This window comes from Channa argus, chromosome 16 (genome assembly GCF_033026475.1).
Source record: "Channa argus isolate prfri chromosome 16, Channa argus male v1.0, whole genome shotgun sequence".
In the NCBI taxonomy this organism is placed as follows: domain Eukaryota; kingdom Metazoa; phylum Chordata; class Actinopteri; order Anabantiformes; family Channidae; genus Channa; species Channa argus.
Genome location: NC_090212.1, coordinates 3324826 through 3340238, shown reverse-complemented (window position 1 = coordinate 3340238; position 15413 = coordinate 3324826). Strand labels below are relative to the sequence as shown.

Below are 15413 nucleotides of genomic sequence, written 5' to 3'. Positions count from 1 at the left end.
TCAGAATTATGAAATACAATTATTATAATACAGGATCTCTAACATTATATTGACTTCAGATACATTTTTGATACTGAAACATTTTCTGCTTTTTTTCCTTTTATTGAAAGAAATGAGATTTCAAGGGGTTTTAGCTACACCACAAGAATCAATTATCATTCAAGGCCTGGCCATTTGAAAAATCTATTTATTTGTAGAAATGTTTTGACATTTTTGAAAGAAATGCGGCTAAAGACATAAAAAAGTCGCCGATTCTAATTTAAACGATACAAATAGGCCAATAAAATGAAAAGTAAATACTCTGCTTGCTGCATTTAGGATACAAGCAGAGTTTGGTGTATGTTCATATACATCAGTGTATACTTCAAAATATGCATTAAAATAGCATGTAAAATGTTGCACTTTGAAGAACATGCAGAGTGAAAGTCATCCATTTTCTGTAACGTATAGGTTACTTGCTCAGATAACCTGGAGTGATGTAACACAGTCTTGTGATCCTAGAAGACAGTGGGCCGGCTGTCAGCCTCAGGTGGAGCCACTTTGAGAGCTTCCCTGTTGTCACAGTAGATCTGACACAGGACAGTCATGAGGATAACCTAAAGGTAAGCATCTCTGCTTTCACAGGCTGTTTCTTTTTATTCTTAAATTAATTGTATTTGACTTTATGTCGCCAAAGCCAAGAAAAGAGTTTTTTTTTTAAATATATGCTATGATCACAAGACACTTGTGATTCTTAGTAGAATCAGAAATAAAAATAAAGTAAACAGGTGTCAAACAAAATATAATTCAAAGTCTACATATATTTGCTTTCAGTGATTTAGTTCATCTTACTGTAATCCATGTTTACTTGCATTTGGTTACAGTCTATCTGGTGCCAAAGCCTGTTCTTGTGGGGAGGATTTTGACTGGAGCTCTCTATGTGAAGCACTGAGAGTCATGACAGACTTGTGGTTGATTTCTGTCCCTTTGGACAAGACCAGTTCGGCCAGTGTAGAGAAACTCAAACACACTATTGCCAAAACTAACCTGGCCACTTGCTGCAAGTTCTCCATTCCAGAGCTTAAGGTAAAACTTTGTATCATTTGTCTCAGCAAAGGGCCTAAGGGAGTGAAACAAAGTACACATATGGTGTACAGTGTAAACATGCAGTTAAGGTTAGGGCTTTTGCTTCTTGGCCCATGAGAGCAGCGTTGCCAAAACACAACACAGGAAGAATTGTAAGCGATGTTAGTTCTGTGTTTATACCCGTACAGTAGAGTGTAGCCGAAGAGGGTGATGGTGTTTGGTGTCCTTCTCTGGTGAAGGGACAAAGGCTCAGGTTGCTCTCTACAATTTGAGGCATAATTTCCATCTGACCCATTTCACTCAATGTGATCCACATTCACCTTGGCGGTCAGGAACCACACAAACAGTTGTGGTCTACAGTCTAGTTTAAGTTCAAATGTAAAGTCTTTTGTAATGTAATACTGACAAGTCATAAGTCACTGCCTGCAGACTTGAGGCCAGTGAGTAGACAAGTGATTGCATATGTATAGCTGTTGATAGAGTTTTAAAGTTTCTGGATGATGCATCAGCTGCAGTAACCCTAACAGAGTTGTCTCTGCTGTGACCTCAGGTGGGAGTACTGGACAGTCTGCTCAGTGTGTCAGATGATCTCTCCAAGCTCGACACGCTGACTGAAGGGTAAAATAATAACAACCCAAGCTGAATATGTTTCCTATGCTCTGTTGATGCACAGAGAACCTGTTTGTTTATTGTGTGTTTGGATATTAATGTGTAATTTCGACCTTGGTTAAGACTAATAACTCTGAGCCTGTGTGCGGTCTGCCTCATGATTAATTGATGGTCAGGGGCAGCTGACGGTTAGTTTTCCCTCCTGATTTTAAAGTCATTGTTGGTGTGTCTGAGCCAACATAGTGTGAATGGGGATAGAGAAAATGTCCCCTGTGGAGTTCAACCCCAATTTAATGCTTAAATCCCAGTGGTGTGAATGTAGTTTTATTCGTGTTTTCCCAAATGTGTCTTCCATTTAAGGCATAAACATGGATAAGTAAAACCCCTGTTCCACATTAATAGTTCATTGTGTAGCTCAGTGTCAATCAGAAATAAATTTGCAGGGAAGACATTTCCACGAAAAGAGCCTATAAAAGACATGCTCTGTAACAGGTTGATTTTTTTTGGTCAGGGTAATCAAAAAAACATGTCAGTGTATGAAGGATGTGATGGACCAGGCCACTGACAAAGTACTGGAAAATGCCTTAGCCAATGGAGGTGAGTCTTATACAAACACACGTTGTGATAATTACTGTTGCATTGAACAGAAACTCCTAATATAAATTTATTTTTCTGACACAACTAAATCTTATTAAATGAATTAAATGTTACCTGTTGTGTCTTAGTTTGTTTGATTTACATTTGTTTATTGAACAAGTTAATTCATTTTAGGAATCAGTTTTGTAAACCCCAGTCTTGTTTCATTTAATTTGTTGAATTTTTGGTAGTTTAACATTGTCTTAATCCATTTAAAAAAAATGTTTCTTCAGATCAAAGTTCCTCTGTTAACATGATTACAATACCAATTCATCACGTGAAGCTGTTCCCAGTGACAAAGATATTCTAAATGTATGAGAATAACCAACCTTTATCATTGTTATACATTATTATTACTATCAAGACAATAGTTTTGTTTTCATATCAATTTAATGAGTTGAGTCAACTCAAAACTGAATTCATTCAGTTCATCTGGAAATTTTTAACGGATTTCACAAAATTCCTAAATAAGATTTTAACACTTCATACGCAAACACAGTCAAAGATAACATTCGCTGATGCCTTTATCTTGTATTAGCCTCCTGCATAGTGGCGGTAGAACAGGGAAAGTAGAACTGCACCAAAAAAACCAGGCTAACCAGTGTCTCTGATCACTCTCCTCTATCAGATCATGGCATGAATAAGAGAGTCGTCCTGTCACCCCTGAAAGCTTACCTCAAGAGGGGTATTTTATCTATCGGCAATATGCTCAATGAGCTTGAGTGCAGTGTTGTGTGACTTCTTTTATTAAGTGTGCATTCTTACAGAGCTTTTGGCCTCTTGCTGTCTGATTGTCCCCATTCCTCTGTGTGTTGGTGTGTGTTTAACATTGTTCAGTTTATCATTTTTGGTTATGTTCTGATTTATGAGTGTGTGTTTTTCAGTGGACCTGATCAGCTATGTGACACAGTTTCAGTGGGACAGAGCCAAGTATCCCACAGCTCTGCCCCTCTCTACCTTGGCAGACATCATCCACAAGGTACAAATCGATGTCACTATTACTGATTTAACAGTTTGTTATTACCATTTGAAACGCTGAGGGACAAATGAAACAAAATCTAACTGAAAGGAAAATAAAGGCATCGAGCTTTAAAAAAAAATGCTTTAGTTATAAAAACGATTAAAAGAATATGTGAGTGGACCTTTAAAAAAGTGAGGCTATTCTCTGTTTTTATCACCACCATAGTTATGGGCCCGTAGCTACCTCCTCCACATGCTAGCAGACTTAGTAAGTAATATTCATGCGATATTATGCACTGCTATGCCATTCAGTTTAGGCATAAATAAATCCATTCCAATAGGTTTGATATTGGTTTTGACACATAAACCAGAAAACAATTGGGTTAAAACACAGAAACAAAATTCACTAAAGTAATGCTGAAAAAATAAACCCATTACAAACAGCTTTCTGTATTTTGACACATATTCAATTAATACAGGGATACATGATAAAGTAGGGGGCCCGGTGGCTCAGTGGTAGAGCGTTGGGTTGGAATGCAGAAGGCAGGAAGCTCAAATCCCACCCAACCAGGCGTGGCCCCGCCCAGCCAACCAAGGGCAACCTTGCTGCCGTTCCTGAGCCCGGATAAAAAAACGGGACGTTTGCAGCAGGAAGGGCATCCGGCGTAAAAATCACATGCCAAATCAAAGTGCAGAACACGTTCCGCTGTGGTGACCTCTGAAAGGACAAGCCGAACGCCGTTGATCACTGGGATACATGATAGGAACTTACCACTTCATCATTTTGTTGTGTCTTAAAAAAGAATTATGAAAGCAGCCGAGAAGAAAATTTCCTGTGTTTTTAAAACACAGATTACTGCATTTTCCATAATGCAATTTAACCAGCATTATTCAGACCCTCCATCTTTTTTAAATTATGGGGATCCACAGAGGACATCATGTGCATCTTCTTTACACACTGTGTAGCACCAACCAGAACTAGTAAACTAGAGTTTAGGGATATAATCAGTGCAATGCCCCTGTAAAGCCCAAGCAACCTAATAGTAATAAAGCTGAAGTGGATTTAGTAAGATTTTATTAGTTTTAACCAAGTTCAGATTCAATGCCATTTCATGCCAGCTGTGCAGCTACATAATTAATAAATGCCAACCCATTTGTTAAACCAATGCATTTTTTAGTTCCCATATTAGTTTTAAGGTTATTAAAAATTTCTAATGTGTTAATATTATTTGCTTCGATGGCAGGAAATTTCCCAGTTGGAGACAGAATTGAAAACTCAAACTGCAGCATACAACAATGCAAAATCGAGCTTGCAAATCCTTGAGCACAAGCTAGAGTAAGTAACATGAGTAACAAATTATGTCCAAACACATCATTATATTAACTATGCAAACACCGAACTGGAAAATCTGTCTTTTCAGGGGGAATTTGCAGACTCGCAGTCTGAATACCTTTGTGAAGAAAGAAGACCTGGTGATCTCAGAGTATCTTACTACTCTGCTGGTGGTGGTGACTCAGTCAGTGACACATGGCAACAGTGTTTGTGTGTATATTCCTGTGATGTTCTTTATGCTAAAACGTATTTCTTTACATGTTTTTGGTTACAGAGCGAGCTACTTGCAGTGGGAGGGGACATATGAATCCCTGTCAGAGTTTGTGGTTCCGCGGTCGAGCAGGTGAGCTGCCTTTTTTGCAGTTTTGGCCATGAGACAAGCCAGTCCACTTGATCCAAGTACAAATGTACTGGCAAAGCCCACGGTACCTGTTCTCAGCATCCAAAAGGTCAGGCCAAGAAACCGCAGGTGTTCCGTTACGGGCAAAAGCGAGAGTCCGTCTGACCTCAATTAGCGAAAGGGAAGGAAATGTTTTTTTTTTCTTTCTTTCTAAGTTTGATAAGTTTGAATGCTTTATAAAATCCCACCAGAATTTGAAGAATGAGTAGAATACGTAATATCTTAAAAAAAAGTGCTATCATATAATCAATTGAGAGTTGTTTGTTGATTATAATAAAATAATCTGGTCTGAAGATAAAAAAAAAGCCTTGTACGAGCTCACAAAGGCTGAAAAAGTGCTAAATTGTGCTTCGCTGTGTTGGACAACATGAAGTGATAGAAAACCTTTTCACCAGTCTTCTAGATTGTGATTTAATTTTAACTCTCACAACTAATAATGGCCAATGGTTTTTAATTTATATGTTTAATTAGCTTTTTTAAAGGCATTTCAAGACTTTCATATTTAACGCAGGCTCTATGTGACATTTTGCCTTTAAAATTTCAGGTAGGAAGCTACATAAGCTACGTGTTAATGCACACAGAGACCATGACGTTATGTTTAGCAAATATCAATACGTTAACCTTATTGGTTTTCCATGTTAGCTTGCTAATTTGTCTGATCAAAATCAAAAAGTAGGCTACAGCTTGGGACTGTTAATAATTTTGTACACATCTGATCATAAACTAAACCACCAAACCCAAAGCTGCGTACATTTATATTTGGAGCAAATGTTGGTGAGGTAAACATCTGCTGCTCAACCCTTCAATCATTTTTCAAATGAAATAGTTTAGCAGTTCCCAAGCAGACCTCAAAACCAAAAAAATCAATATCATTTTAAATAAAATATTACATAACTTCAACAAAACAATTGCTGACTTTCTTTCTTCATATTGCTACTGTTATTTACTGACAGTCATACACTTGGACCTGCTGTAATTTTCACTATTTGTGTGATTCTCAGGAAGCTGTATGAGGATCAAGAGGGTGGAGTTTTTGCAGTTACACTTTTCAGAAGAGATGTGCCTGAATTCAAAATGAAAGCCCAGGAGAGAAAGTAAGCAGGGTGGACTGAAAGAAAATGCCTTGTTAAGACAAAGCTGTGTTGTCCGTGTCAATTGCCATAGTTTCGACTATGATCCACACAGGTTCATCGTGCGTGAGTACAGCTACGATGTGGAGGAACAGATGCTGGAGGAAATGAAGAAGCTAAGTGTTCACAAAAAGGAACAATATGTGAGTCAAGCATCATATTTCCTTTCTGATGAGATTTTGGCAATGGGGGAAAATATGTATTTTTTTGAGGTTTTAGTGCTTTATTACTTTAGTCTATTTTTAATCTTCATTACATTTTGGAGGCGAACATTGTACATTTATTCCACTTCGTGTATTTTAGATGTATATTTGCTTTTCAGACTACTTTTTCCACCACTGGGTATTGGTGTGTGTCCTGTATGTGTAAATGCGTATTTCACATGCAAACATGTATGTCTCGCCCTCAGGGAGTCTTTGTGCGTTGCCTAAAGATGAATTTCAGTCAGGTATTTATTGCCTGGATTCACTTGAAAGCACTGAGGGTGTTTGTGGAATCCGTCCTCCGGTCAGTTCCCATTAGTGCTTTTCTCTCAGCATTGGTGAAAAAATGTGACTCCTGTGTAGGTCGACTCTAATGAGGCTGTTCCCCCACCAGGTTTGGATTGCCTGTCAACTATCAGGCTTTTCTGCTGCAGACTGACAAGAAACGCTCAAAGAGACTCAGAAAAGAACTTGCCTCACTGTTCGTGTACCTGGACCCCACTGCCACTGTCACTGCCAGCAAACTAGATGTAAGACACCATACATGGATTTATGTTGTGTGTGTGTCTCACTGTTACGTCCATATTAAAGCATGGGGGGAAAAAAAGGCATAAAGAAACAAACATTCCAATTACTGCTCATGGATGTTGAGAACTGATCTTTGGATCAACATGTGTGATAGAAACAATTTCAACGTAAGGCCAAATAGCTTTTCTGTGAGTTTGAACCACATTTCATTAGGTCAATCAGCAAATTACAGTAAAACTGGCTGACATGACTTCCTGGAATAATGGCACATCAGCCACAACTAAAATGACACAAGCACAACCTATGCATCATCCTATGCTCGGTAATGAAAATAACGTAAGTACATTAACTCAAGTACAAATGTGAAGTAGTGGTTCTTTGCTCACATTACTACTTTGTGCTGCCTCATTTATTTACTTCACTGAATATAAGACATATTCTTTGTAAATTCACTGTTAATTTAAACAGCAGCTACACAATTACATTACATTAAGGCCTTACACTCAAGATAAAAAAGAAAACTCCAATCACATTAATTTAGAAGCTGATTGTCCTGAAGATCCCCCTGACTTTCTCTCGGTGAGTTGGAGTATGCGCTCTGACAAAAGCTACTGCTATTGTAGATTAGTAAAAGAGTGCAGCCCCGCCACTGTGACAGCAACTCTACTTGAAATTGGATGCCACTCAGAATGCTTTTAGTATTTATTGTTATAATTTTTGGAAAATATTGTTATTTGCTTCTGTGATTTTCTGCAGGTAGAGTCCCTTTTCCTTCCTCTTTTTCTCTTCTCACCTCCCTTGAATTTCAACTATTGAAAAACAATTTAGTTTTAAAACAATTTAATTTTATCTGTGGCACAAAGGTTTCAAGGTCTTGACACTTTTAAGCAGAACTAATTTGCTATGAATTTAGGGTAAATAACGACAAGTTACAAATATGGCCGATCCGACAATCAAATGACACTGTTCAGCTCCCTGCCTGCATGGGGTTTAACAATACAGCAAAAACCCTCTTTACCCTGCCATTGCTCACTCCACAGTATTACCAGCAAACCATATGAGCCATGGTTTTGTCGTTTAGTCAGTTGGTGCCACTGGTCAGCAAGTGTCACTTGTTGTTACCATGGAAACATAAGACTTCATGTGTTAGCTTGGTGGTAGCTTACATTAAAAATAGGTCATTTTTTCTTTTTGTGACAATGTTGAACTTGCTACAGACGAATCGATGTGCAACTTTTATTTTGTCTAACACCATAGTCCAACTGAAAATGTTTTTGCCAAACTGTCCTCAGATTTAATGTAGATGTCAGAGGGGAAAAGCTGTCAACCATCTGCTGTCCACTTCACTAGAAATAAATCTGTCTCATGCAAATTGATCTATGAAATTGCCAGGCTGCAGTAAGAAAATTGAAATGATGGTCTTTTCTGCACTTTTAGTGATTGACAATGACAAGATAAATATAGTGCATAATTTTCAACACAAAGCTGTGAAAAGAACTGAATTTGCAAGGTGCACTGACAAACACTGCGGTACATCGGTGGGTTTCAGCTGGTTCGTGGTATGTGTGAAGCTGTGTTTTCTGTGTCTCCCTGTGCCAAGCAGATGAACTGTGACATCCCAGGACTCCTGCAGCAGGAATACTTCTCCTACATCTGCTTTCAAATCAGCACCAACGTGCTCGACTTCAGCTAGTAGGCAACAAAGAGAGGGCCCACACAACGAGCAAGCATTGACAACGCCGTCACTCGTGCTGCATCTTGCTCCCGACCAGTCATTCAGAACCAAAAGCATCAGAATGAATGAATGAATGAATGAATGAATGAATTTAATTAATGTGTTATGCCATTTCAAGGCCCATACTTTATGGGATTACAACACACTTTTACATTGGATATACAACTTCCAGCAGACTGGTCTTAATTCGAATAATCATCCAACCATTAACGATTAAAATGTAATAAATAACTAAATAAATACATGAATAAATCATTATAATGCATATCAGCATGAAGATTCGCAATGATTAAATAAAACGCATATCGTGAAGAGTACATCCTTGAATGTCTTTACAACATTTCTCTTGAGCCACTAAGATTTGGCTGCAGACAGTAAGGGTCAATGTGCAGCTAACAATGCTAACCATATTAGCTGCACATTGTGGAACTATTCAAACATGTATGAGCTCTTTCAAAATATTCATTGTTTTCTTGTGAAAGAACGTGTAGTGTAAATGTTGATGTCATTGTACAACTCTATGCAATTCTTCCTAGAAACCTTGAAGCCATTACAGTGTAATAAAGTGGATTTATTTATGCTCAGTTTTATATTACTCATACATACGAAATACAGTAGGATTCTGGTTGTACCATTGTTACTTTGACTTCAGTAGGAGATCTTCGAGTACTTTTCCCACCATTTAGTGTCATCATCATGATGATGATGCTCTCCTGTGACTGATATATAATTATATAATATGTTATTAATTTGTTATTATTGATGCATCAGTGCATAAGTTGCATTTTACTGTTGCTTGTCAGAGGCACTGGTTTTAAAGTGGAGTCCATGTTTCCCATTTCAGAACTTGGGGCATTCTGCATATATGAATAAACTTATCAAGTATTTTGGGCTCCATGGTGGAGGTGGTTAGAGCTGAATGCAAGTTTGAAAATGAAATTGCTGTTCACTGAATACAAATAAATGATTAAAAAAACTGACCGAAAATCTCTAAAAACAGATAGAAAAAGAGGACAAATAGAAAAATAAACTTCAAATGACCAAAACTCCTACCTGACAAAAATGCTTAGAAACAGATGCAAAATTCCTAAAAAATGTGCTTATTTTCTCAAAAAGTATTAGTCTAAAGTATCAAAATGTAAACATTTAACCTCATATTTGCACTGACGTACATGTACAGTATGTTGTATCACTGAATGCTATGCACTGTATGATCACCAGAGAGTGCACTTACTCTGTTCTGGGCAGCAACATTTCTGACACCTATCATAAATAATATTGGATCAATATATTTATGGTTTCTAATTGACAATTAAAAACTGTACACTTTTTAGTAATTAATTAATTTCTTTAATGCAAATTATGGCACATAAAGACAAGAGGAATATGACAACTGGGACAGCTTGTCTGAATTTGGGTATGAAAACTGACTGAATTGACTGAACTGCTTTTATGTGTAAATGCTCAACTTATTTGTGTGTGTGTGTGTGTGTGTGTGGATGCGTGTGTGTGTATGTGAGAGAGAGAGAGAGAGACAGAGAGCGAGAGAGAGAGAGAGAGAGAGAGAGAGAGAGAGAGAGAGAGAGAGAGAGAGAAGTGGGAAGAGTCAGGAAAAGCTGGCCGCTCAGGCGGTGCCATTCAGTCCATTGAACAGCCTGGAGAGGAAACCTTTTACGCACCGAGATAATGGACATTAATTGTGGTTAGTATGGTTTACTTTTAAATTTTAGAGACAGATATACATATGATAAGATGTGGGCAATTCCGAAGCCAAATTACAGAACTGGTTTGTGCGCTGAGGGGGAAATTGCTGTGAACATCGGCGGAGTCCGAGTGGTGCTTTACGGGGATGTTTTGAACCGCTACCCAGAAAGCAGACTGGCGGAGTTGGTGAACTGCTCCACTCAGAATTACGAACTTATCTCGTCTCTTTGTGATGACTTTGATCCTGGCAGAAAAGAGTTTTACTTTGACCGAGATCCTGATGCCTTTAAGTGCATCATCGACGTTTACTACTTTGATGAAATCCACATCAAACGTGGCATTTGCCCAATTTGTTTCATCAAGGAGATGGAGTTTTGGAAAATAGACCAAAGTGTTTTAGACGAATGTTGTAAAAGTTATCTGAGTGAGAAGGAGCAGGAGCTGAGAGAAATTGCAAACAAGGTGAAAGTAATTTTGGAGGATCTGGATGTGGATCAGTGCATTACGCGCACGCAGCGGTGTCAGAGGTTCCTGTGGAGGTTAATGGAGAAGCCGGGTTCATCTCTGCCAGCGCGCATCATCGCCATCGCATCCTTCCTCTCTATCCTGGTCTCAGCAGTGGTGATGTGTGTGGGTACCATCCCGGAGCTCCAGGTGACAGACTCCGAGGGGAAACTCATAGAGCACCCGACCTTGGAAGCGATCGAGACCGCATGCATGTTATGGTTCACCACGGAGTACGTGCTGCGTCTCGCCTCCTCTCCAAACAAGTTGCACTTTGCGCTCTCCATCATGAACATCATAGACTTCATTACCATCATGCCTTTTTATGTGGTCCTGTCTCTCACCTACCTCGGCACTACATCCATGATGGAGCTGGCCAACGTCCAGCAAGCAGTCCAGGCGCTGCGTATCTTGCGCATCGCGCGTATTTTTAAGCTGGCGCGCCACTCCTCCGGGCTGCAGACTCTGACCTACGCGCTGAAGAGGAGCCTCAAAGAGCTGGGGCTACTCCTCATGTACATGGGGGTGGGAATCTTCGTGTTCTCTGCGTTGGCTTACACCATGGAGCAAAGCCACCCGGAGACTCTTTTCAGGAGCATCCCACAGTCTTTTTGGTGGGCCATCATCACCATGACCACGGTGGGATATGGAGACATCTACCCGAAAACCACTCTCGGCAAGTGCAACGCAGCCGTCAGCTTTCTGTGCGGGGTGATAGCTATCGCCTTGCCCATCCACCCCATCATTAATAACTTTGTCATTTTTTACAATAAGCAGAAAGTGCTGGAAACTGCTGCAAAGCACGAGGTAGAGCTGATGGAGCTGAAGTCTGGCAGGGAGGCGCGCAGAAAGAGCCGGGACTGAGAAGACACTGTGGGCGTACCAACACTTTCTACAAGTTAACACTTTCTATAAGGTGTTATCGCACTTAGACTGAATTATATGAGCTATTTCATGTTCAAGTAAACCTGAAAACTTAAAAGATCAGTCGTCCATCATGGAGTGCACCAAAGACAAAATTCAAAACATAAAAGTTGAACATTTACATAGGTTTAAACTGCATCCAAGACTTTTCAAGGCCCTGCAGAGCTCCACCAGTACATTCTGTTACAATACATTTGTTGTTTCTGCTGTTGGTTTCCTGTAGATGTGATATCTTGCTTTTGCCTCTACACATGTTATCTCCACCTGTCTTTGTGAAGGTTACTAAAAGTTGTGCATTGAAAAATAAACTTTCACATATGCATATATATTACCTGTATAAATGGTGATTAAAGAACGGTTTAATGATTTGTGGTATTAAAACATTTCCTCTCTTCTTTCTTCTTCTGATGGTACACCTCCAACTAAACTGATAAGGACCCCAGAAAAAAGGAATCTCTAATTAGATTACTCCAAAGCTGTAAGTAAATATTTTGTGTGACAAGAGAATCAGTGTCTGACCACAGTGCCCAGTGGGTCCATGTTAGATTAATTTACACCATACAAAGGGTGTGAAGTATTGAAAACACAATTTTTAAAAAATGTGCTTATTAATCCTAATCCAGCTGTAAATACATGTGCAATTTTCCAGTGAAGTGAACACACCAAACAATCCTTTTAGTGAAGTGATACATGGAAAGACGAGTTCTGTAGTTATAATAGATAGAAGTCTCTCTCTCTCTCTCTGGATGTGTGTGTATGTTTGTGTTTGATTATAATAGTTGTCAAAATATGATTTTTCTCAGGATGGTTTGTGAGGACCTGTTGCTGGTCCTAAGAAGACCGGTATTAGGTTTAAAATAGGGTTTAGATTATGGTAAGGGGCTGGGGAGTGCATTATGCCAACGAAAACATGAATAGAACTAGGAACCTGTATGTATGTGTGTGTGTGTGTGTGTGTGTGTGTGTGTGTGTGTGTGTGTGTGTGTGTGTGTGTGTGTGTGTGTGTGTGTGTGTCTATTTAAATTTCTGTTTATACGATCATTCACAGTAGATTTAATTAATCCTAATATTCAGCCCATTCTCCTCCCCAGCTGTGCAGTGCTGGTCCAAGCCCGGTAGAAATTGGGGAGGGTTGCGTCAGGAAGGACATCTGACAAAAAAAAAAATAACTGCCAAATCAACATGCGGAAAATGATCCGCTGTGGCGACCCTGAACTCATGGGATAAGCCGAAAGGACAAAAGAAAAAAAAAATAATTTTGGTTCTGAAGATGACCCCAGGCTGTCTGCAGTAACTCGTAGCTAAATATTGTTTTATCATCTCATACTTTTTTCTTCTTTTAGGAGAATTTAAACATGAGTTTGAACAGACAGACATGTTTCAGTCTGTCATTTTGTTGGAGATCTGTGGGATCCCAGCTATTTAAATACTAATAAAAGAATTTCATTATACTTTGTGATTGTGCTGATAGTACTTCTGTACACCTCTCAAATCCTACAGAGTTAGTTAGTTAATTACAAATGTTTGGAACATGAAGTTAGAATTCTAATGACCCCCACCTTACTGTGTAGCATGGACATAACTTATTATATGACAGATCTGATGTAACAGCAGTGCAGTAGCAATGCTCATTTCCATATTTTGTCAACTCAGTCATATAGTATCTGCATATAATTTTACACACAAATCACTGGAGTCTGTGGTTCTCCAAACAAAACACAATGATTAAACCCCTTTTTTTTAATGCTAACAATTTCACCACTATAGATTTTTACTGAGGTGTTTTGCAGATCTTTCTAATCTATAAATGAATCGAACAGTTGATTCTGTGGATCGTGTGGGTCTGTGTGAGCTGCTGCCTAAGTATCTGTGATGGTGTCTTTCATGTGACACCATAACAGCAGTCTGTGGAAACTGTACACTTCGAAGTAAAGCCATATACACCCACACACAATGACTACTCAAAAACAGTACCCCCACCACCACCACCACCACCACCACTTCTGTCCCCAACACTGTTTCCCTCTGCCTCCTTCTCTTTCCCTCTGCCTCCACCTCCTCATCCTCTCTCTCAGACAATGATCTGTCAGCCTCACTGGCTGAGAGAGCAGCGAAGAGATGCAATGGTATGTAAAGCGTAAGCGCTGTCATTCTCTGAAGATGTGTACTGATGCAAAACTTTGCACTTCAAAAAAAAAACAAAAAAACAAAACAAAACATGTATTGCACTCTAAAGTTATAACCGGAACGAATACCTGACTGATCTGTGGCAGGGGGAAGGGACATTGAGTGACATTAGCTGACATTGATTACAACCAAATATAGCACTTCATATGTTATGCATCAGTAACCATTGGAGATGACTCAGTCTCACTCCCACTTTATGGCACAGGTTGAAATTATATGTTGCGGACCACAGTCTGTAACGACATTTAAAATCCCAAGAGACAAATTCATCTCAGCTCAAAGTGTGTGTGTGTGTGTGTGTGTAAAATCACAAGAGACAAATTCATCTCAACTCAAAATGTGTGTGTTAACTACTGTACTGTCTGTTTATTTCTATGGCTCTCATGCTATATTTGATCAATGGGAACTTGTACCAAATGCATGTTGATGTTCAGAAAGAAAGATGTTCAAAGCGTCATCAATTAGTTGCTTGCTGCAGTATGTTTCGAAACGTTTGTTCATTACTCGTTCAACATGTGGAGGGAAATAACTGCATTGTGCAAAGGGTAGGTGTTTCTGAAGGTGTTTGGGTGTTTTTTACTAAAGTGTAATTAAAGGCAATACAGTCTGTGATTTAACACATTCTATGAAGCCTTTCCTTTATATACACTTTTAAATCACAGCAATAAAATAACAACAGGTAAATTGAAAGGTGTTGGTTGATTAGATGAACACACAGAGAAATATCACCCAGCCACAGCAGGTATTCTCCGCTCTAGAGCATGTAGTGTCTTATGGGTTTTTTCTGTTCTCTTTCACTTTTCTTTTGGCTTTGTACTGGACTTGAACTGTCAAGCATTAAATGATTAGCAGCTAAATGAGCAGATACATTATGGGAGGAGATCGAGGAGATCAAATCAGAGGTTAGCAGGGGGTGAGTATTGGGCGTACATTCATCAGGAGGATGGATATATGACTCCAAATTAACAATAATATTGTTTGTGTCTACTGGGTGTGTTGTGGCAAAATGCATAAAAATGATCAGGATGTTCTGCACACTTCTGCATTTTGGGGGAAGCATCCTTCTCTATTTAAGTCTTTTAGTTCACAGCACACAATAATGCAACCACTTTATCTTGCTACTTAACCACTTCTTTTGCAACAATCCTCTATAGGATCACATGATGAATGCAGAACTTGTGCAAACATGGTTCTGGCCAATGGCAGTTTGGTTATTACCTTGGATGTAATAAGATAACCCTGTCTCCTAAAAATTATGTTGCTATGCAACTAAGATGTAAACTCAGCTAAGTGTCTGTGGGCTACGTAATGTAGTGCATGGATTATAACCCAATATATTTGTTGAATGAATGCGTGAATGAAGTACCACATTATTATTGCTATTATTATCTACACTATAGATCCAAGTTTGACTTAGTAGCACCATATTTACAACTTGGCATTTACAGGACATTAAACACCCAGATATTCTCATCATGTTAGGAGAAAATGTAAC

At 39.0% G+C, this 15413-nt stretch overlaps 2 protein-coding genes across 2 annotated transcripts; both read left to right on the top strand.

The window, feature by feature from the left end:
- Window positions 1-492: 492 nt before the first annotated feature.
- LOC137101829 (V-type proton ATPase subunit C 1-B-like) lies at window positions 493-9639 on the top strand. The gene is made up of 13 exons (XM_067480692.1): window positions 493-602; window positions 864-1065; window positions 1616-1683; window positions 2186-2271; window positions 3195-3289; window positions 4515-4606; window positions 4692-4787; window positions 4878-4946; window positions 6005-6097; window positions 6189-6276; window positions 6543-6640; window positions 6731-6866; window positions 8468-9639. Exons 2-13 carry the CDS (start codon window positions 937-939, stop codon window positions 8555-8557), a joined length of 1140 nt encoding a protein of 379 aa, XP_067336793.1. The 5' UTR covers window positions 493-602; window positions 864-936; the 3' UTR covers window positions 8558-9639.
- Window positions 9640-10091: 452 nt separating this feature from the next.
- kcnf1b (potassium voltage-gated channel, subfamily F, member 1b) lies at window positions 10092-11814 on the top strand. Its single transcript, XM_067480691.1, has one exon. It carries the CDS (start codon window positions 10352-10354, stop codon window positions 11669-11671), a length of 1320 nt encoding a protein of 439 aa, XP_067336792.1. The 5' UTR covers window positions 10092-10351; the 3' UTR covers window positions 11672-11814.
- The last annotated feature ends 3599 nt before the right edge of the window (window positions 11815-15413 follow it).